At 36.2% G+C, this 23,243-nt stretch overlaps 1 protein-coding gene and 1 long non-coding RNA gene across 2 annotated transcripts; both read left to right on the forward strand.

Annotated features, from left to right (window-relative positions):
* Window positions 1-7,775: 7,775 nt before the first annotated feature.
* On the forward strand, window positions 7,776-9,040 carry LOC134666988 (uncharacterized). The gene is made up of 2 exons (XR_010098567.1): window positions 7,776-8,457; window positions 8,681-9,040. It is a non-coding gene; the product is annotated as an uncharacterized LOC134666988 (long non-coding RNA).
* A 3,448-nt stretch (window positions 9,041-12,488) lies between these two features.
* LOC134666869 (uncharacterized) lies at window positions 12,489-13,454 on the forward strand. Its single transcript, XM_063524176.1, has one exon. The coding sequence runs from the start codon at window positions 12,489-12,491 to the stop codon at window positions 13,452-13,454; it is 966 nt and encodes a 321-aa protein (XP_063380246.1).
* Window positions 13,455-23,243: the final 9,789 nt, after the last annotated feature.

Below are 23,243 nucleotides of genomic sequence, written 5' to 3' on the forward strand. Positions count from 1 at the left end.
CTTTTCGACGCCGTGTCAAACACAAAAGCTGTCACGCGGACGCCACGTCACCGAAGTGTCAAAACTGAAATTGAACTTTGAGAGGAACTTTCGGGGGAGGTGTAATATGGCGATTAGCCAGTTTCAATGTTTAACGGTAACACTCTGGTTTACTGCGACATAAACGCATATTGCTTGTGTAAGCGCAACCTAACGTGTATATATAGGCAGGCATTTAGAGAATAAACGTTCTTACGTTCTTATACTATCACACATAAGGTGTTTGACTTCTACTCCCATCACCCGCTCGAAACAATACATAACAAGATCAATCTTGTTATTTGAACTTTATGCATATGCCTATGTTGCTCTGTGGTATAGGTCTATGTTGCTCTGTAGTCTGTGACCGATTAATCAGTCTTTGGCGTTGAACCTGCGGTGCGGATATATCGGTCGTTGGCGTCCAAAAGGTTAAGGCACATTGACTTGAAGAATGCCCAATAAAATACCTAATTGTGGTTTGTATAATACATTATTTTAAATACCTAAAGTACAGACTGTAGCTAGTTACCGACTTTCGCAATAATTCTTCAGAATGTTAAAGTAGCTAATATATAGGTACCTACATTTAAATTATGAGAACATATTTTACCTACTCGTATGACTGCTACGACTTAACATGTATTTATTCCGATTTCCCAATAGTCATCAGCAACCAACATAGGTTGCGTCTACCAAATGTAACGTATGTGTTCCGACGGCATACCCCCAGGGTACCATTTTCAGAAGCCTCCTGACGTCTGAGCAATGCTTTCCCGTATATGTGCGGACGTAAAAACTATTTAAAGTACTTCGCAAATTACTTTTCAAGTTGAGCAACTGCTATCAGGGGGATGGAGGATGCAAGAGAACCGAACAATCATCAAAGCACTTTGAAATAAAGTACCGATGAAGTACAACGGAAATACAATACTAAGTCGGTATTTATAATTTTTAGCATTATAAGAATTTCGTAGCAGAAAGAGGATTTTTATCAGGCGCTTTATGTACTTAGTACAGTCGCCATCAGATATATTGGAGCGGCCAAGGTGTTTACAAATACCTACCTAGGTATCTGAACATGCACTCTAATGCCTAAATATCTGAACACGCCTCTATTATCAAACTATATTGGAGTGCAAGTTCAGCTACTTTTTAAGCAGCCTGGCCGCTCAGATATATCTGATCTGAAGGATTTACTTGTCGTTACGTTTTTAGGGTTCCGTGCCCAAAGGTTAAATACGGGACCGTATTACAAAGGTTCCGCTGTCCATCTGTCTGTCTCTGTCACCAGGCTGTATCTCATGAACCGTGATAGAGCTATGCAGTTGAAACTTTCACAGATGATGTATTTCTGTTGCCGGTATAACAAATGCTAAAAAAAGAATAAAATTAATATTGTAGTGTGTGTGCTATGCCTCACCCACACACAAGCATAGCCAGCGTATATAAGTGCATGTACGTGTTATTTAAGTCATTATACGTCTATACTCAAAGCTAGTTGTTTTCCTTTAACGCCCAACCTCACATGGCGATCCTGCCAGTGCGGCCTTGTGCTGCACTGGCGGCGCGCCGCGCCAGTCAGTCAAGGCCGAGAAATAAAAATTAAAAACCTATCGGACTATGAACAGTTATGGTGAACTTTTAGTGATTTATCGGAACTCTATGTAACACAATAAGTGGTAGAAGTAATGTGATGAGTTCGACTTGACATCCGACTAAGTATATCGTCAGTAATACAAAATAAAATGGAACAATTATCAATAAAACATAGTGCGTAATACTGTAATAACATTCCAGTGAATATCGGACAGTGAAATAAATAAAATAATTAACAAAAATAAAATAAGTGACCGTAAACGTGACATAAATAAAAATGGACGGAATAAAAATAAACAAAATATGGGACTTCTAATTTTTGTGACTATATGGTTGCTGCTGGGCGTTGTTCGTGTCGGTGGATAGGGGCGTGCTACTGGTGCCCTTAGCCAAGGCACGAGGTCCAGGGTATCACAGTGGTAGTGGATAAAAAAGTGAAAATGACATTAATTATATTTGAAGTGACTTCTATTTTTATATGGTTTTTCGTAGATTTTTAATAAACACATATTTTTTTTTAGTTGTGTGTGAGGACGATTTAAATTTAGATACCTGAGTATTGATAATATTTCATAAATGAAAATGCCGCTAGATGACGAAACATATGTGGTTAAAAGGATGGTTAACCTATAACGGAAATAGTTATTAATTATCAGTGTTCGATATATTTTGGGTTGCACATTATTTTCAGATTTGTTTTTTTTTTTTTGTTTCTTTGGTTTACTTGTATGTGTTCAATAATAATTTTTTAAATTAAAATAATTATATATTTTTACCTATAGGTACTAGTACACGACATACCTTCATCCTTGCCAAATATAGCACACATGACAGCGGCGCGTGTACTCCATATATGGAATGGCACGCGAAGTCTGTCATTTCATCTCAAATTGCATAGTCTTTCTGCACTGTTTTAGATCTCTTAAATTCAATGTAATTGTATTATAAATTATACTTTGTAAAACTTTTAAAAAAAAATTTCAATAACAAATGCAAAAATATACCGCAAAACCTTCTTTTAACCATATATGAAATTATACTAGATTAGTGATGTTTTAAATTAAGACTGCGTCGTGCAAAATCAGCGAAAAAGGCAGTCACCGTTTAGTCGCTAGCGTCCACATCGCTTGATAAAAAAAATTATAATAAATATCATTATTATCCCAAAGAGTGTGTCTACAACGAATCACCCTTGAAAATTTGAAATCTTTTACAATATAATAAATACACTCATGCAAAGTTGTACCTAAAACGTGATGAACGAGTGTCAGCGTTTAGTAAAATTTGTATAAAAAAATCGATGCTCATGCTACAAAATCGAGTGATTTCGAAAGCCAGATAACTAGACTACAACGAATCAGGCTTTTCCTATTTTTCCTCTTAAAGGCTACAGAGAAATTCAATCATAAACGTAAACTTTCGTAAAATTTCCATACATCCGCCATATCTGTCAAATTCTCCTTCTCCTCAGATGCCCGCTGTGGGCCGTTGGAAGCGGACGCGTACATGATTTTTCCGAATTGACAGTTCAATTTGGCATATATATTGACAGAAATTCATATCCGTATACGAATGATGATACCAGTGAAAAACTGTGTTCAAAATAAATAGGGTAAATGAATAATGTCACACGGAGATCCAGAGTCATTAAAATTTTGATTTGTTTTTATTCATAAGTCATAATACTTTAAAAATATAACAAATTATTTAAAATATATACGAACACAACCAAATCAGCGTAATTAGTTTCTTCCTAATTCACTAAAAATTAAAAAAGTTTGAAGATTTGTTTTATCTTATTGGAATAAATTTTCATTGTGCTGGCATTCATATTACGTCATTTTAAAAACATATATGACATAATGTCAATATACTAGATAGACAATTTATCAACAAATTTCTTCACATTTTAACGTAAACAATATAAATTATTAAAATTTTATTTATGAAGACGAAGCAATGTTGTTCACATAATATCAGCAATAAAATTTTTAGTTTCAACCAGTTTTGTTGCTATTCTGAGAGCTATCACGTGCTTTGAAAGTTAATTCAATGATATATCATCAAGAAATTGAAACCGAGACTCGACCTGCAGTCTCAGCGAGTTTTTGTGGCTATAATTATTATCAGTTGAAAGAACGATATTTCCATCGCAGTGGTATGGTTTACGAGTACCTATATTGGTTTCATGTGACGATGTTTATATAAATGTATCTATCAAATAACAACGTGCTTTTATTTCATTGATATTCGGTGCAAAACGATAACTCAGTAACGAAAAATAATTACTTATCAGAAATGCCTTAAAGTTTTTTCAGTGAACGTTTATTTATAGGTATTTATGAGGTCTTATGTCTTATCAGCGTGGCTTTGGCCTTTGGACATTTTTGTAATGCTTTGTAATAAGGTAGGTGAGGTATCTATATCCCTCATTTAATAACCTTTTTTTGAATGAATTACAATTTAATTATTTAAATAAATAAGTGGTCTACAAACATACATATCCGCTCGGTCCGCTAAAATAATTTAAGGTGGTTCGCCTAGGTTACTCAAAACTTAACTCTCGCTAGATGGCACCACTTTTGCAAATTTTCAGATTTTATTTTTTTGTGAAATGGTCTTGGTATTTGTATACTTAAAAGTATGTTTCGCGCACTCTTTAAGTAAATATTGAACTATTAAAATAAACATTGAATACTTCATTGTGCAAAAACCACCTTTTTAATTCGACGGAGTGTTGCTGTCACGCTCTTTCCTACTATTACTCACACATGCAAACAGTGTTTCCGTGATCCTTGTAGTAGACAATTTCACACAACGTAAGTAATGTAAGTATGTTGCAATAGCGTAACGGTATGTTCGTGGAAATACGTGCAAAAGGATTGGGGTTCAAGACTGATGCGAGTAGGTAATTTCTTTTTGTTTCTCCTTTGTGTTATCTTACCTTTAAACGAGCAATTATTAGATATATAATTATTTATTTATATATTTGGATGATATCAGAAACGGCTCTAACGATTTAGATGAAATTTGCTATAAGGGGTTTGATCTCTTAGCTAGGTCTATGAGAAAACGCGTATTTTTGAGTTTTTATGTTTTGTAAGCTTTGGTCGGTCTCCCAGATATTCAATCTCCGCTTGGCAACTAATCCCAGAATTGGCATGCGCACTAGTTTTTACGAAAGCGACTGCCCTGACCTTCCAACCCAGAGAGTAAACTTATTTGGATTAGTCCGGTTTCCTCACATTGTTTTCTTTCACCGAAAAATAGGTATCGGTGTATAAATAGGTAGGTATCAAATGCTATTTTTTTTTTTTTTTTTATTATGAATGGGCTTACTCATGGCCACAGACTAGCCGAGGCGTAGACGTGGCCTACGATGGAGCGAGCTCGCCCAGAAGGTGCCTGTTCACTCTTGATTTGAAGGTTGCCGGGTTATAAGAACACAAAAACAAAAGTTCGTACAAAAGTTCGAAAAATAATTGGTACGAGCCGGGGTTAGAACCCGCGACCTCCGAATTGCTTTCCGCTAGGCCAGCAGCGCTTCCCCCACATACTTAGTGTTATCAGGTTTTTTTAAAATCAAAAACTATTACTTATGAAAGCAGAAGAATATAAATGATCGTATTAGATTTATAATTGTTACGTATTTGCCGTAACTTATTTTTAAAATGTGTTTTCCAATTAAAAGACACGTCAAGATTGTTTACCTTATTTCTAATGCTAAAAAAAAACAAACTATAGTAATAATTGTGTTTTTCATTCATAGACAAAATCCATTATTTTTAACCACAGGAAATTTTATACACTTCTTTTTAGGGTTTCGTACCCAAAGGGTAAAACGGGACCCTATTACTAAGACTTCTTAGGGTTCCGTACCCAAAGGGTAAAACGGGACCCTATTACTAAGACTTCGCTGTCCGTCCGTCCGTCCGTCCGTCCGTCTGTCACCAGGCTGTATCTCACGAACCGTAATAGCTAGACAGTTGAAATTTTCACAGATGATGTATTTCTGTTGCCGCTATAACAACAAATACTAAAAACAGAATAAAATAAAGATTTGAATGGGGCTCCCATACAACAAACGTGTTTTTTGACCAAAGTTAAGCAACGTCGGGAGTGGTCAGTACTTGGATGGGTGACCGTTTTTTTTTGCTTTTTTTTGTTTTTTTTTTGCATTATGGCACGGAACCCTTCGTGCGCGAGTCCGACTCGCACTTGCCCGGTTTTTATTGCAGTGAGGATGTCCTGATTGTAAAAATCAGAGAGATTAGGAAGAGTATAATTTCTAATTATCTTTGTAAAAATAAAAGAATACGTGTAGCCCATACTTAATAATCGATTTATGATAGTAAGAAAAATTAAATAAAAATAAAAAAACAATACGAAATTTAGGTGTAACAAAAATACAAAAAGTTATATTCCAGCATACAATGACTGGGGATCGAACCGGGAATCTTCCGTTTGCAAGCAAAAAAGCAACTGTTTGCATAACACGCCATGATAGTTCTTAGCTAAGCTGACGAACTTCTCGCTTAGGTCAATTAACTACCTGTCAAATATCAGTGTCAACAAAATTGCACTAAACATGACGGCACTCCAAATTCGAGCCGTGGTCAGCCCGGCAACGTCGGAAATGGTATGGCAACGTCGCAAATGTATCTGTACACGACATTTGTGACACACACATACGTAAAATTGATGGAAAGTTAACTATGATTTTTGCATGATTTCTGTATGAAACATTGTTTTCCTGTTAATTTCGCGCAAACGAATATTCGAAAGAAGATAAATGTGGTAGTAGTATTTGTGTACTAATAGTGTGTAGTTACTTAATGAGCTTTGATTGAATTTTGTATGAAAAGCGAACCACCTTAAGTGCCCTACATAATAGGTATATTTAAGATTAACAATCAGTAAACATCATTAATTACGCTCAAATGCTTGTTTCAGTACAAATTGGCTGAAATACTTCCGACATAAAACCTAAAGGTATAAAAGTACAATTTGCTAAGTAAACTGTCAATCTACATTAAGCGGGCCACAGACCATCAGTTTTAACTGCACAGTTTTAACTGTTCAGTCAAACTGTTCAGTTAAAACGTACGTGTGTAGGCAAATCTTGAACTGTGCAGTTGAACTGACGATCTAATCGAAATTTCATTAGATAAAGTTTTAACTGAACAGTTTGACTGAACAGTTAAAACTGTGCAGTTAAAACTGATGGTCTGTGACCCGCTTTAATTATAATAGATATACTCTTAGAAGTCAGCTTACTGAAGATTATGAACAACATATAAGTACTTTCTAAATAAAATACAATTTGTTTTTCCATGACTCATGTAGGCCGTATTTTACTATAGACCATTTTAAATTGAAGATGAAATTAATTCATGATAAAAGCTAATAAGGTAATATTTTCTGTTATTCTTGAACTTCTGTTCAAGTCAGTGTTCAACTGTCAGTGCAAGTAACAAGGCCCGGTTCCGAACCAACATGGTATGGTTTTTAGGGTTCCGTACCCAAAGGGTAAAACGGGACCCTATTACTAAGACTTCGCTGTCCGTCCGTCCGTCCGTCCGTCTATCTGTCACCAGGCTGTATCTCACGAACCGTGATAGCTAGACAGTTGAAATTTTCACAGATGATATATTTCTGTTGCCGCTATAACAACAAATACTAAAAACAGAATAAAATAAAGATTTAAATGGGGCTCCCATACAACAAACGTGATTTTAGACCAAAGTTATGCAACGTCGGGAGTGGTCAGTACTTGGATGGGTGACCGTTTTTTTTTTTGCTTTTTTTTGTTTTTTTTTGCATTATGGTACGGAACCCTTCGTGCGCGAGTCCGACTCGCACTTGCCCGGTTTTTTTTATAAAACGTGTATTTTTCAAAAGCGCTGGAATATTTATATAACTATTTTGGTATATGAAGAAACATGAACAAATGAGAAATCTATATTGAATTGATTTGTTAATAATATCCTGATTATTAATAGAACTATTTCAGTTAAAATAAATGTGGGCCTTATATGCTTCACCTGACCTTATTCGTCCACATTTAGATCCTATAGCTATATTTGGTCACTTTGGCCGTCACTATCTATTTGATGCCGATTGTACTAACAATTAAAATTACAGCTCATATTGTAATGGAAAAATATTTAGATAACAAAATACTTCTATGAAGCCGGACGGGCGATTAAATCTGTGTCTCGAATAGTGTCGATGGACTGTCAAGTTGGCAGCGATTCCGTGTTGCCAGGGAGATAGGTCTGAATCCCTTCGAAACCAGTTCGATCGACAACTAGTTCTTACCAAAATAATTATTATCATTCTCCATGAACGGGTAGGAATGTATAGATTGTCGAGTCTTCCTTTCCCTTTCTTAAAAAATATCATACCGTGCTTGTCCAGCAGCGTTTACCACGCTCTGTTCTAATTTCCGTATTTAGAATTTCACGTCAGTTTTGTTAAATGCCTTGGGATTGTAACCCTGGCAACATCGAGGAGGAGGCACCGAGGGGAGAGTGATTCGGCCATTTTGGGACTTGGATTTTCTTCCCCGACCTAGCCGGGCTCGGCTTTATATTAAATAATTGGGACAACGTTCTCATCTTTGGTAAGTAATCTTACATTCGTTTGTGAAGACCGTGAAATTCGGAATCTGTTGTTGGATTATGCGATTATTGACGTGAACCGTTTATTTCAGCCTGCCCTCAGGTGTACCTTGAGGTTAACCCGTTTCCCGAAAGGGCGAACCAGGAGCGTCCTGGGCACTTCGGAGTTGATATTCGATCACTCATAAACCCCGGCAAGACGATTTTCCTCCGACAGGTAAGGCGTCGTTCATATACTTTTGTCAGAAATTGTATGGCGTGCCATGCGGCCACATAAAAGTATCCCGCGTAGCGCTGAATTCTATACTGTAATATAACCCCAAAGGGTTACGCATGGAAACCCTTGTTCCTATGTGAAACGGACTCTCCCGTGGCACGGACCACAGATTCTTGGCGTGACCTGAGCCAGTGGAACTAATCCCGTACCCGGAATTTTCCAGGAGGTGTCTACTAGGGGCGCGGCCTTTGGTAGGCCAGATTCTGTGCCAGTCGACCTGTGCAGCTGGCCCCGCCAGAGTCGGAGCTATTGGAACCTCCGGCCATCTGGTCGAGAGAGAGCCGTCGACTGTCGCTACAGTGCAGCTAAGCCTTTCACTACTTTTTCCTAAACTGCGATTTTGGACTATTCACCTTTTAGTATTAACTATCCAATAGCGCAATCGACCAAGTATCACCAACAATAATTAAAACCCGGTTAGATAAATATAAATTTAGTTTACTATCAATAAGTCGTTAAGTAGTGTTTAAGCTCCAAAGTGTAAACTTAACCAGGCCGGCAATTAAATTGTACCTGTCCACTATCGGGTTGTTTGTTTTATCCCCTTCAGGACCCTTAGTTAAAAAAAAAAAAGTATTACAATATGTACTTTTACCTGTACTGAAACTTAAGCATTTGAGCGTAATTAAAGATGTTCACTGATTATTAACATTACGTGTTAAAGAACCGTGTCCCGATGGTGCGTCCATTAATGAATCGCATACTAACGGATAGAGGTTTACGAGTACATTCACGGAAAAATGATTATAGGCAACCCAATACTAGTGGCTTAGTTGCCGTTTATAAATCGTTTGTGTCGAGCAAAATCAGCGGAAAAGGCAGTCACCGTTTAGTCGCTAGCGTTCACATCTCTTGATAAAAAAAATTATAATAAATGTCATTATTATCCCAAAGAGTGTGTTTACAACGAATCACCCTTGAAAGTCTGAAATCTTTTACAATATAATAAATACACTTATGCAAAGTTGTACCTAAAATGAGATGAACGAGTGTCAGCGTTTAGTAAAATTTATATAAAAAAATCGATGCTCAAGCTATAAAACCGAGTGATTTCGAAAGCCAGATAACTGGACTACAACGAATCAGGCTTTTCCTATTTTTCCTATTAAAGGCAACAGAGAAATTTAAGGTTAAAGTTAGGTGAGGAATATAAGGCCCGACGGGTAACAAGGCCCAGCATTCAAGAATAGTAGTTAAAATAACAATTAAATAGCTGTAAGCAGTACTGTAAAATACTGATAAGTGTTTGAGGCCTCCTCACTGAGGAGATTTTGTAATGTCATGACCGAACTGGACCAAACGTTGGAATGTTATGATAAGTCTTGTCATTCATGATAGTGTCGGGCCCGTATAAAGTAGTATGAACGACAGCCTTACTGCCATCCCAACTCTGTAGGTTTATAACATTAAAAATGTTTATCAGATCGTTTTCGTGGGAGACTGTACATTTTCAAAAGTTACAACGATAACAAAAGGCAGTGGTATTAAAAGATGCAGGAGTTTGCGGAGCATCGTAAGGTAGGTAAGGTATTAACACAATTATCGTTACGAAACACAAACTAAGCTTTTGCAATGTAGTACAATTTAAATCAATTCTAAAAGTGAAGTTTGTATAGGTATGTATATTCTTCTGAGAATAAATTGTCTTATACCTGGAATCGATTGTTTTAGTAAGTTAGGTAACAAACACTCTATATTACAATCTTGTACCTATTACAAATGCAAAGTATAGATCGTGTCATTCACGAAAACGCGTGCCTTGACTTGTATTGACATGTTATTAAAGGTTAGATTTACCAAATCAGCGCGTCATCGTGGATCACATGAAACTATAAAACAAAATGCCAACAATCAAATGAATCTAGGCCTTAATTTACTATACAGGGTGGAAAGATAAGTCGGGCCCTGGAGGGAAATTACCTTAATTATACCTTATTTTTAAAAAGAAACAAAACTGCATTCAAAGATTTTCTAAAACTCGTTTGCCTCGCCCGTGACTCGAACCGACTAAAAATTCCAAAAAATAAAAACTCGCAAGTTTATTCTACTAGTCGATACAGTTAATGTTAATGATAACATTTCTCCAAGAAACATTAGGTCTTACACTCATCTGTCGTACAAAATATCCATAAAATCTAATATTTAGTACTTAAGATTTCGTTTGACAAGCCAAATTGAATAAAAAAAGAAAAATACTTTTAATGCAGTTTTGTTTCTTATTAAAAATAAAGGAATGTCTCCTTTAAGTAAAATGAGCCAGCTTAAGGATTTAAGGCTCCCTCCAGGGCCCGACTTATCTTTCCACCCTGTATACCATTTTAAATTTAAGGCGTAATTAATTCCAGATAAAGGATAATAAGGCCTAAAGGGAAATTTTGTAGGCCTTATTACCCACAAACAATGTATGTGAACTGAATAGGATAAAAAGGAACTAGATTATAACATATTGTTCTCATGTTTAGCACAGTGTAATAAATAAATATTTTTTTATAACAAAAACGATCGTTATATGATAAGTACCTACAAGCTGAAATGTATGTACATTTTACCTGTGTGAAAATTGTATAATTGAGATAAATAAACTAAATTATACTTACTATATTCTCTGTTATTCTTGAACTTGTACTTGAGCTAAAAAGGCCCTCTGTCTGTGCGGGTGACAAGGCCCGGCCCCGGGCCTTATTGAACGTGAGATGAAATAGTAAATTTAATTATTTTTATATAGGTAATTATGAGTTCTTTGATTTCCCGATAAGCATCACTTACTGACTTACAAAAGTATAAATGTAGTACATATGTAGTACCTGAATTTTATTAGAGGTTTTTAAAGCCTTATTATCAATTAAGTTATAAGTGAAATATAATAAGCGTCTTTAGTTGTAAAAAAATATTACAAGCCCTATAACTAATGAGGGGATCATTTTAGATATAGTCCACTTTTTTCGAGTAAATTCGGACTATGTTTACAAACCGCATACCATCGCCCATGACCACACTGTTAACTGACAGTTCGTAAACCTTATTACAAAAGGCATAAGGTCCACCGATGGACAGTTAAGAGCATCGCCGTTTGTACCTATCTTAATACAAATAAAAGTCAACAACGAAAATAATTATACCTAATACGTCACATACCTATGACATGACATGAACAAACAAGGAAAGCTATATATAAAAAGTGATTTTTCTCTGTCTTCTCACAAAGGAAAGCTTTGACAGTTTAAATTGCTCAAAGAAGGTCCGTAGTTAACACTAAACTCGAAACAGCACCTTTAAAAAAACATTAGGGGTCACTGACCTGTCCCAGTAAATTGAGCTAGTGTGTGTGAGCTGCGTTTGTGTGTGAAATGGGGTAATTTGACAGAATCTGAAAATTTACCCTCCTCGACGCCCTCTTAAGGATTATGGTGATTTTTAAGACTTTTTTTATGTAATTTAATTTGTACCGGAGTTGACATATAATACGGACATGATGGATTTAAGAGTAAAGTGAAATTAAATGATGACAATATTGATAAATGAAAATAAACACATGATAAAAAAAAATGATTAAAAAAACAAATGTAGATTTGTGATAGTTGATGAAAAGTCTATTTGTTGGCATAGGAATGCTTAGAATTGCTTTAAAGTTGGATTTTATGGATTGTGTTTTTATAAATGTTTGAAATTGTAAGTGTAGTAGGTATGTAAAGAAAATAATGGAATAGTTTTGAGGTAAAATAATAATAATCGAACGAGCGAGCGAAGCGAAGCGAAGTTCTTACATTCGACTTCGGACACGCGGCCGGCTAGCGGCACGTCCCGGCATTTCGATGTTTTTAAACTGAACTGTCAGAAGATAGTTTAGAACTTAAGTAAATTTGTCCTAATTAAAATGAAATTGGGTAAACGTGTAGTTGAGGGCAGTAAATTTTAGCCATTAAATTATGAGCAGGCTTTATCAAGAGGTTATTAAGCTAGAAGAGCTTAAAATGGCACGCGCGCAAGAAATGGCCTCCTCGTTGAGCAAAGGGTCACTCGCCTCCCTTCAGTGCCCTTCCTGTACAAACGTCACGAGACGCAGACCAGGCAATCTGAGCCCCTCGAATGGCGCTGTGAGTGATAAAACAAATAATAATGCCCAAGCCGTCACCCTTGACAGCATCAGCCGCCTGCTCGACCAAAAACTTGCGCCATCTTCAACTTTAATGACCAATTTGCGTGAGTCCCTTCGGGCCGACATTAAAGAAATGCTTGCCTTTGAGGTCGACAAATCTGTTCAGGCATTAAAGAATGAATTTACGGTAACCACAGATCACATATCTGCATGTCAAAGCGACTTGCAAGCCTCATTGACTGCTAAGGTGAATGAATTCAAGTGCCTCGAAAATAAATACCAGTCGCTACAAAATGACATGATAGCCCTTCAGTCTCGCCTCAAAACTATGGAACATATGTCAAGGAACTTAAATGTGGAAATTCAGGCGGTACCTGAGGGTCGTCATGAAAACTTGCTTGAACTGTTTAACACCCTGTGCGCCAGCCTAGGCTTACAAATAGCAGACAGTGATGTGCGAGCCTGCCGTCGTGTAGCGAAAATCAATCCTTCCTCGCCCAGACCCCGCAACATAATTGTGACATTGGCCTCACCCCGTCTGCGTGATACCTTGCTATCTGCTGCACATAGATTCAACAAAGCTAACTCATCTGTCAAACTCGGCACCACTCACATGGGTCTTCAGGGTGATCATTCCAGAATTTATGTTGCCGAGCACCTATCGCCAGAATGCAAAAAATTACATGCAGCCGCCCGGAGCTTTGCTAAAGACAGAGGTTTCAAATATGTGTGGGTCAGGAACAGCCAGGTTTACATTAGAAAATGTGACAACAGTAATGCTGTACATATTAGGGATGAAAAGTCATTTAATAACTTTGACAGTAGTGATAAGCAGGTATGATTTACATGTACAAATGTTTTTGAGTATGCTGTCACTTTTAGTTTGTCCCCATTGCTCGTGAAGCCTTGCTCTTGGTGGTAAAACTGCCTGGTATTTGAATTGATTTTGTTGACTTGGATCAAGCAATGCTTATACAGTTAACAGTTAGTTGTTTATAATGCTAAAATTAGTTTTAAGATCTACACAAAACTTGATTATACTTACCTAAAAACAATATTGTTATTATTTTTTGCTACTTCTACTCAGTTGACCTGCTTACCCAGTATATACCTAGCCTTACACTGACTAATGACTTTTTTCTTCATTTTGATACTTAAAGTTATTATTTAGCTGTTCTTAGTGGTCTGATTGATGCTATGTAACAATGAATATATGAATAAACTATTGAGTAATGGTGCTCACTGGGAAAAGGGTATGTTGTTATAGGGTCTACATTATAAATGTGCATACATAAACGCAATAATACAAATGCATATGTTATACTTATTATCAGATAATGGAGAGTAAGTACCTATCGCACAATGTGAATTTTCCTGTTGTCTATTAAAACTGTTTTCATTGTATTATCTTTTTGTTTTTAAATTATTGATGTTGCCTGAACTTGGTCATTAGTGTGCTAAGGTATAGTACATGTGTCCTTATTGTTTATAAATGTTGTTTTTTCAGAGTCTCAGGATTAGTGCCAACTTGTTACTAGTGTGTGTGTGTTTATTTTTGGAATGTGTCATGTTAACTATCAGTACCTACATATTACATGCTGTTTAGACTTTTTAGCTTTAGGTGATTATGTACAATTGCTTGATAGGGCTATAATAACAAAATTTCATGTAGCCATGTGATTGTCATGCAGGTCTATGAGTATGATGTGTGTTTATTATTATTATTTCTAGCATAATATATTTATATCTTTTTCTTCTCAGAGTGTAATATTCGCTGATCAATCATAAATATGAAAGTGTGTCCATGAGACAATTTATTGTAATTTAGGGTGTGAAAGTCTAATTTTAGGTATTTACCTTACTGGATAAATAATTAATTTAACTTGTTATTTACAATAGGTAGCCATAGTATTGTGAACTGTTATCTCAAGTACCTGGTTACAATAATTTAAACATGTTCCTTTTATTACATACCAGGGGTTTATTCTTATTCTTATTCCTGTTTTTTGACTGTGGTTAACGAGCTGTTGTGCCGTTGTCATCAATCTCTGTTTAACATAATATAATATACATACATATTTACCTAAAATTTTATGATTCGGTTAATTTGGCTGTGCATCTCTACATATTTAATGTGGTTCTTTTTTCCTTTTCTTTTGTTGATTTTAATTAATGTCCCTCCCAGTAAGTTTGGACTGGTTGCAATACATACAGTAAAATTGTAACTAACCACTTACTTTTCTTAATTTACTTTCTTTCTTTGTTTTTCATAGTTATGAATATGCTTCTTTAGACATGCCTTATTTTTATTATCAAAATGTTAACAGAATTAGGTCAAAGCTACCAGAATTTTATGTCTCTATATTAAATTCTAACTATGACTTTGTATGTCTTTCTGAGACAAATTTAAATAAAGGTGTCTTTGATGCTGAAGTGTTTGATATGCGCTATAAGCTGTACAGGAGAGACCGCGATAGTACTTGTATAAATAAAACAGAAGGAGGAGGTGTCTTAATAGCTGTTAAAAAACATTATAATGTCATCCGTCAGGTTTCTTGGGAGAGTAGGGTGGAGGATGTCTGGCTAAGTATTTTACCAAATGATGCTAGGGGGGACTATTGGCATGTGTGTGTCTGCTATTTGCCACCTGACCTGCCCATTAATGAATTACAACTTTTTTACCATAACATTCAAAATATTTTCCTAAATGCTAAGGCTGGTGACAAATTTATTTTTATAGGCGATTTCAATACTCCCTGCATCACATGGGTACGATCAAACAACTCTAGTAATTTTATACCACAGGATCCCTTAGATGCTAAAGCAAAACTACTTTTTGAAACTATATCACTTTGCTGTTTGTCACAATATAACAATGTGCCTAATCATAATAATAGATTTTTGGATCTTGTTTTATCCAATGTTGATTTGGTCAGGGTTTATGGTGCTGAACCAATGAGTAGGCTGGATGTGCATCATCCTTCTATTGTGATTGATGTAAATTTCACTGCACATGGAAAGGTTATGGATACTTGTCATGTTGAGCGCCTTAACTTTAATAAATGCAATTTTAGGGAGATCAAGATGGAGCTGAGTTCGACTAACTGGTCAGCATTAATGTGCTCAGACGACGTCAATGAGTGTGTTCGTGTATTTTATGAAAAATTAAATCAAATTATAAAGAAGCATACGCCACTGCTAAGAGTAAATAATGTTGCAAAATTTCCTTTGTGGTACACTAAATCATTAAAGCGTAGTCTTAAAGAAAAAAACAAATATCATAAGCTATACAAGTTGTATGGTAATCCTAGAGATTATGATTCCTTCTCCCTGTTACGTGCCAGATGTAAGAACCTTATCGAACAATGTTATAAATCGTTTTTGTTATCGGTTGAGAACGGTCTTAAGGTTGATATTAAATCATTTTGGTGTCTTGTTAAATCTAAAAAGGGAGGTACATCGATTCCGCAGACCATGAAATATGGCCATAGTACGTCCTCCGATGGTCAGGGCATTTGTAATCTTTTTTCTGAGTACTTTGGTTCTGTCTTCGAACATCACAGCCCTGCTGACTTAGCCAGTTTGACCTCTCTTCCCCTTGATTTGAATAGACCCATCCTGTCAGACATCTCTATTAGCCGAACTGACATAATGAAAAAAATTAAATCTCTAGATGTTAGTAAGGGAGCAGGTCCGGACGGGATACCTGCCTCGTTTGTCAGGGAGTGTGGTGAGGAGTTGAGTGTTCCTCTCTATATTTTATTTAATAAATCCCTCTGCACTGGTGTATTCCCTAATCAATGGAAGATCGCGCATATAGTGCCGATATTCAAATCTGGTGACAATTCATCTTGTGAAAACTACAGGCCTATAAGCATATTGTCCTGTATAGCTAAACTACTTGAATCTATGGTACACACATTCCTGTTTAACCATGTTAAGCCATTCTTAGCTGATCAGCAGCATGGTTTCGTTAGTAATAGGTCCACAGTTTCTAACCTTTTAGAGTATAAGCACTATTTGTGTAACGTTTTCGCAACGCGAGGTCAGGTAGACTCCATATACACAGACTTTTCGAAGGCGTTTGATAAGGTGGATCATAATATTCTCTGTCATAAGATTGAGGCCTATTATGGCATTCATGGTAGCCTTCTTCGCTGGGTTCATTCTTACCTTCAAAACAGAAGTCAGCTAGTCGCCATCAATGGGTTCCTTTCTCCTGAGCTCCCCATAACTTCGGGCGTTCCTCAAGGGTCTCACCTGGGCCCGTTGTTGTTTGTCCTATTTATAAACGATCTTGCTGATTGTTTAACTTGCCCCTGCTTACTGTACGCAGACGATCTTAAAATTTTTAAATCTATCAATGATACGAGCGACTGTTTAATGTTACAAAAAGATCTTACACAGATATCAGACTGGTGTCATCGAAATCATATGTATCTAAATGTTAGCAAATGTCATGTTATCTCATTTTCGAATAAGAAGTGTAAACTCATTTATGACTATGAGCTATTGGGACAGAGTCTTGACAGGAAATCAGTCGTCAAGGATCTTGGAATACTGTTTGATGATCAACTGAGTTTTCGGCCACACTATGATTATATAGCTAGTAGGGGCAGGCAATTGTTGGGTTTTATCTGCAGAACAACCAAGGGCTTCAGGAACCCAGATAGTATGCTTGTATTGTTTTTCAGCCTGGTAAGGAGTGTACTGGAGTATGGTTCCCCTATATGGACCCCGCATTACTCTGTACATAGCTTCGCTATAGAAGCGGTACAAAAGCAATTTTTGAAAGTTCTTGCGTTTAGATTTAAACTGGGACGTACATACAGATCGTATACTAGTCGACTAATCAAGTTCAATATCCCCACACTAGAGGCTCGTCGTAAGATGTTTGACTTTTTGAATTTATATAAGGTTATACACTCAAAAATTGACTCTGCTGCACTATTATCATCCATTACCTTTAATACGCCTAGATTTAGAGGTCGTAACACTAAACTTTTCGCACTTAGAGTGTACAAAAACAATACTTCATTCTATAACCCAATCACAAGAATGTGCCGCCAATATAACGATTTAATAGCCGGTGATCATCGCGGTAGGGACACTGATATTGATATTTTTGACCCTCACATCGCTAGGTTTAGGAAGTGCTTGGCTGGCGTCCTCTTCTCCTCTTCTCCCACTTAACTGATGACATCTGCCTTAATCCTCTAAGTTTGTTTCATTTGTGATGTTTAATAGTCTTTATAATTTAATGTAAAGTTCGTTACTCGTTATATTGTAATGTTTAGATAGATATTTCTTCTCTGATATTTTTCACTGTAGCTATAATATGGTGTTAATTAGTTTGTAATATTTCCGCTCAATTGTAAAACATGCTGTGTACACTTGTTTTGGATCTCGTGCTAGATTTAAGCCATAATGTGCAAATGTATTACCCATGATATTGTACGATGTCTGTTTAGTGTACCTAATAAAGTAAAATAAAATAAAAAAATGCTAAAAAGCTATTTGTCAGGGGTCATGCATTTCTGGTCATCTTTTTGTAAGAAAGTATGGTAGAGTTTGGTATCAAATGAAAGCGCTCGGTTTGCACTTTTATAATATCGTCTTTAAATTTACCATTTTGAAATAATTAGCAAGATAAAAATAAACATAGTATAGGTATTTGACATTTGGCAAAAAACTATGGAAGGTAGAGGTTCTACACTCCATAGGTACAAGAAACATTACGGCTTACCACAGATACAGTTTATTTTGATCTCTATGGTGAATCAGTTAAAGGCTCCACAGAGCTTACAATTATTATAGTTTGTCAAAAGACTGCCTCGTTTCAAACACAGACAGAGAGAATCATACTATCTTTGTCTTACACCAGTACTAGCACCCGAAAGAAAAGGACGAGTATAGTTTTTTTGTTCTTATTTACTGACAAATTTGATTTGACAACTATATTCGCACACGTTTTCAATCCATTGTCGACTTTAGCCTCGCCACAAGGCCACAGACGTTCGGAATGGGGTTGGCAACTGTCAAAGGTTTGCATAGATGGCGCCATCATAGCTTGCCTCTTTGTCTATGAGATTTGGCTTAAATGACTGGCATCCGACACATATATATTATATTCATTATGGACATACAAACAAAAAATTACAAACGAAAAATTGACACAATTCTAGGGATTGACAGGGCAAGCTATGCTGGCGCCATCTTCAAAATACTTCGACCGGCCAACCCCATTTCCGTACGGAAACTGAATGAAAATTCCAAACGTCTGCGGCCAAGGTAAGTGTGCAACAAAATATAGATGAAGATGGCGGCCATGCACTATGTCATAAAAGTCGTCATGGATGTCGTTTTATAGGTTTTAGGGGGCCCCGATTTCGAAAATGATGACCATTTTGGAATCCAAAATGGCGGCCATGCACTATGTCATAAAAGTCGTCATATATGTCGTTTTATAGGTTTTAGGGGGCGCAGATTTCGAAAATGATGACAATTTTGGAATCCAACATGGCGGCCATGCACTATGTCATAAAAGTCGTCATGGATGTCGTTTTATAGGTTTTAGGGGGCCCCGATTTCGAAAGTGATGACCTTTTTGAATTCCAAAATGGCGGCCATGCACTATGTCATAAAAGTCGTCATGGATGTCGATTTATAGGTTTTAGGGGGCGCAGATTTCGAAAATGATGAGCATTTTGGAATCCAACATGGCGGCCATGCACTATGTCATAAAAGTCGTCATGGATGTCGTTTTATAGGTTTTAGGGGGCCCCGATTTCGAAAATGATGACCTTTTTGAATTCCAAAATGGCGGCCATGCACTATGTCATAAAAGTCGTCATGGATGTCGTTTTATAGGTTTTGGAGGGCGCAGATTTCGAAAATGATGACCATTTTAGATTGCAAAATGGCGGCCATGCACTATGTCATAAAAGTCGTCATGGATGTCGATTTATAGGTTTTGGGGGGCGCAGATTTCGAAAATGATGATTATTTGGGAATCCAAGATGGCGGCCATGCACTATGTCATAAAAGTCGTCATGGATATCGTTTTATAGGTTTTTGGGGGCGCAGATTTCGAAAATGATGATTATTTTGGAATCCAACATGGCGGCCATGCACTATGTCATAAAAGTCGTCATGGGTGTCGTTTTATAGGTTTTAGAGGGCACAGATTTCGAATATGATGACCATTTTGGAATCCAACATGGCGGCCATGCACTATGTCATAAAAGTCGTCATGGATGTCGATTTATAGGTTTTGGGGGACGCAGATTTCGAAAATGATAATTATTTGGCAATCCAAGATGGCGGCCATGCACTATGTCATAAAAGTCTTCATGGATATCGTTTTATAGGTTTTGGGGGGCGCAGATTTCGAAAATGATGACTATTTTGGAATCCAAGATGGCGGCCATGCACTATGTCATAAAAGTCGTCATGGATGTCACTTTGTAGGTTTTAGGGGGCCCTTATTTCGAAAATGATGATCATTTTGGAATCCAAAATGACGTCTGTGATGAATCAAAGTCCTTCGTACAATCAATTACTTTTATTTTACTCCAACTTCTTACTTCAACACTCTTTGACAATATTTAGTTAACAAGCCGTAACCTTCGTGCTACATGTTACTGGTTCAAGCGCCAAGCGAGAATGATCCCCCCATCCCATGGTAAGTTACATTTTATACTTTTCCCTCATTAGAATTGGCGGGTAGGAGAGAAGGGTCATTTTCGCGACTACCCACAGATTAATTAACAAATATTCGGGTAAACACAAATCACATTTTTAATCACTACCCACTGAATGCCATAAGTTTAACATAACTCACGCAAAATAATTATAATTTATTCTTGAAATCTTATGAAATATCACACTCGGCCATCCGACTGCGTGCTACCTCCGGTGCACGATCAACAATAATATCACACTCGGCCGTGTTGCCTATTGCCTTTTCAATCCTATTTTAGTTAAAAGTAGTCTGTTTATACAATACCAATACTCTTCATTGAACACCAGAATACAATAAAATAATACAAAGAATTACAGCAACTTAAGTAGAGGTAAACTTCAAATTATTTAATTTACTCATGGTAGCAGGTATTGCAGAAAGTAAACGGTATTTATTCTTCAGACTATTATTATTGTTACATAAAAAGGGATATTTAAATACCTACTTATACTACTAATCATGTAAAGGTTCACGAAATACATCGTCCACACTGTCAAACCCTTTACTTTTACTAAAATTTACATCCCCATACGATAAGATATTTTAACTAATTACACGCAGGGTTATAGACACATTATTATCGGCACGTGCTTATAGAATATAAGCCCAAATTTCATTGCATTGATTTTAGTACTGTAACATACTTATTTTCAATTAAGTTCTACTTATAACAAACATGAGCAATAAAATTTTGCCTGATATAAGAAGAAAGAAACAACTTCCACAGCATGAGCGATAATAATTAACATTAATAATCTAATTTTTAGACCTTCCATAGTAAATGTAGGAACTGTTTATGGAAATAATATTTTGGGGAAGCTACGTGATTACATTAACGGCTTAATCAGGTTTGTAATTAACAGATGCAATTATCTAATGATTTTTTTCTCTGAAATCAGATTTTTTTTTCAAATTACAATACTTTAGTTACAAACTTGATGACGTCCTCCACTGTAAGTCCCTCTTGAGCGTCGCCTTCTTCGTACTGGTCATCTGAGAGAGGCCCCCGTCGTCAGCGCCTACTGTGGTGACGACATCTGTCTTCAGGCCCCTCACGCTCGGCTGTCGCAGTCCACAGCGTCCTCTGTGGTAGATTCACCGTCGCTGACTTTCAGCCTCTGCCGCTCGCGACTCTGCATCCGTCGTGCTCGTGACGACAGTCTAGGTGATCTCGGGGTGTCAATATCGGAATCCATTTTACCCTGTAATTAAATTTCAGTGCGCTGCATGATTGGTTGTTAAACTTTGTTATCACCCTACGCCAGCCAGTTGTTAAACTCTTTAAACTCAAAATAAACTGTTTAACTCAAAATAAAACTCTAAACTGTTTAACTCAAAATAAAACTCTTTAAACTGTTTAACTCAAAATAAAACTCTTTAAACTGTTTAACTCAAAATAAAACTCTTTAAACTGTTTAACTCAAAATAAAACTCTTTAAACTGTTTAACTCAAAATAAAACTCTAAACTGTTTAACTCAAAATAAAACTAAACTGTTTAACTCAAAATAAAACTCTTTAAACTGTTTAACTCAAAATAAAACTCTTTAAACTGTTTACTCAAAATAAAACTCTTTTAACTGTTTAACTCAAAATAAAACTATTTAAACTGTTTAACTCAAAATAAAACTCTTTTAACTGTTTAACTCAAAATAAAACTCTTTAAACTGTTTAACTAAAAAAAAACTCTTTAAACTGTTTAACTCAAAATAAAACTCTTTAAACTGTTTAACTCAAAATAAAACTCTTTAAACTATTTAACTCAAAATAAAACTCTTTAAACTGTTTAACTCAAAATAAAACTCTTTAAACTGTTTAACTCAAAATAAAACTCTTTAAACTGTTTAACTCAAAATAAAACTCTTTATACTGTTTAACTCAAAACAAACCGTTTAACTCAAAACACACAGTTTAACTCAAAACAAAGAGTTTAACTCAAAACAAACAGTTTAACTCAAAACAAACAGTTTAACTCAAAACAAACAGTTTAACTCAAAACCAACAGTTTAACTCAAAACAAACAGTTTAACTTAAAACAAACAGTTTAACTCAATACAAACAGTTTAACTCAAAATAAACTGTTTAACTCAAAACAAACAGTTTAACTCAAAACAAACTCCTTAACTCAAAACAAACTCTTTAGCTCAAAACGAACTCTCTAGCTCAAAACGAACTCTCTAACTCAAAACGAACTCTCTAACTCAAAACGAACTCTCTAACTCAAAACGAACTCTCTAACTCAAAACGAACTCTCTAACTCAAAACGAACTCTCTAACTCAAAACGAACTCTTTAACTCAAAACGAACTCTTTAACTCAAAACAAACTCTTTAACTCAAAACTAACTCTTTAACTCAAAACTAACTCTTTAACTCGAACTAACTCTAACTCGATCCAACTCTAACTCGATCCAACTCTAACTCGATCCAACTCTAACTCTATCCAACTCTTTAAGTCTATCCAACTCTTTAACTCTATCCAACTCTTTAACTTTATCCAACTCTTTAACTCTATCCAACTCTTTAACTCTATCCAACTTTAACTCGATTCAGCTCTCTAACTCGATTCAGCTCTCTAACTCGATTCAGCTCTCTAACTCGATTCAGCTCTCTAACTCGATTCAGCTCTCTAACTCGATTCAGCTCTCTAACTCGATTCAGCTCTCTAACTCGATTCAGCTCTCTAACTCGATTCAGCTCTCTAACTCGATTCAGCTCTCTAACTCGATTCAGCTCTCTAACTCGATTCAGCTCTCTAACTCGATTCAGCTCTCTAACTCGATTCAGCTCTCTAACTCGATTCAGCTCTCTAACTCGATTCAGCTCTCTAACTCGATTCAACTCTCTAACTCGATTCAACTCTCTAACTCGATTCAACTCTCTAACTCGA

Source organism: Cydia fagiglandana, chromosome 8, assembly GCF_963556715.1.
Source record: "Cydia fagiglandana chromosome 8, ilCydFagi1.1, whole genome shotgun sequence".
In the NCBI taxonomy this organism is placed as follows: Eukaryota; Metazoa; Arthropoda; class Insecta; order Lepidoptera; family Tortricidae; genus Cydia; species Cydia fagiglandana.